Here is a 574-nt window from a genome sequence, read left to right as displayed (position 1 = left end):
TCCTACACAGATTACACAAAGAAAGGAAAAATATAACCTACAATAATCACATTTTTGGAACAGAAATAATAACAATCCCTATTTCTTATTTGGTATACCAATTCCCATCCATTCCTTTATTTATTAAAACAAGCTCATGGGAAGCCAATGATTCTCTCCCAATTTTCAGGAGGTCTGATTGTGTAAGGACACAAACTTAGTAAGGCCAATCCGAGTAAAGACTGTGATCTCATGCTCAGAGTTTGGCCCACAGATTCTACTCAGCATTTGTCTGTAATAGTCAGTTTCCAACAGAAGCTGGCTAACCCAGTCCTAGGGTCTCCATGCATTGTGAACAATTTCCTAATTTTTTCTTAACTACTGTGTCTCTGAAGAAACCAGGATGTCAACAAACTTTGTCTCTCCTCAGATGGAGAGGTCCCTGGAGGCAGGCAACATGACCAGAGTCCGGGAGTTTGTCTTGCTGGGCTTGTCCACCAGGGCAGACATAAGGGATGTCCTGTTTGCCGTCTTCCTGACTCTCTACATGCTGACCCTCCTGGAGAACACGCTCATCATCTACCTCGTGTGCAGT

General features: G+C 43.0%; 1 protein-coding gene across 1 annotated transcript in view; it reads left to right on the top strand.

The window, feature by feature from the left end:
- The first annotated feature begins 409 nt into the window (after positions 1-409).
- LOC111139741 (olfactory receptor 5-like) overlaps positions 410-574 on the top strand; it is a 3,695-nt gene continuing 3,530 nt past the window's right edge. Inside the window, exon 1 of the mRNA XM_022492099.1 lies at positions 410-572. Coding sequence (XP_022347807.1) covers positions 410-572 — 163 coding nt within the window. The remainder of the gene's footprint in view (positions 573-574) is intronic.

Source organism: Enhydra lutris, unplaced genomic scaffold (assembly GCF_002288905.1).
Source record: "Enhydra lutris kenyoni isolate GAN:26980312 unplaced genomic scaffold, ASM228890v2 scaffoldscaffold114, whole genome shotgun sequence".
In the NCBI taxonomy this organism is placed as follows: Eukaryota; Metazoa; Chordata; class Mammalia; order Carnivora; family Mustelidae; genus Enhydra; species Enhydra lutris.
This window is presented reverse-complemented; position numbering and strand designations above follow the sequence as displayed.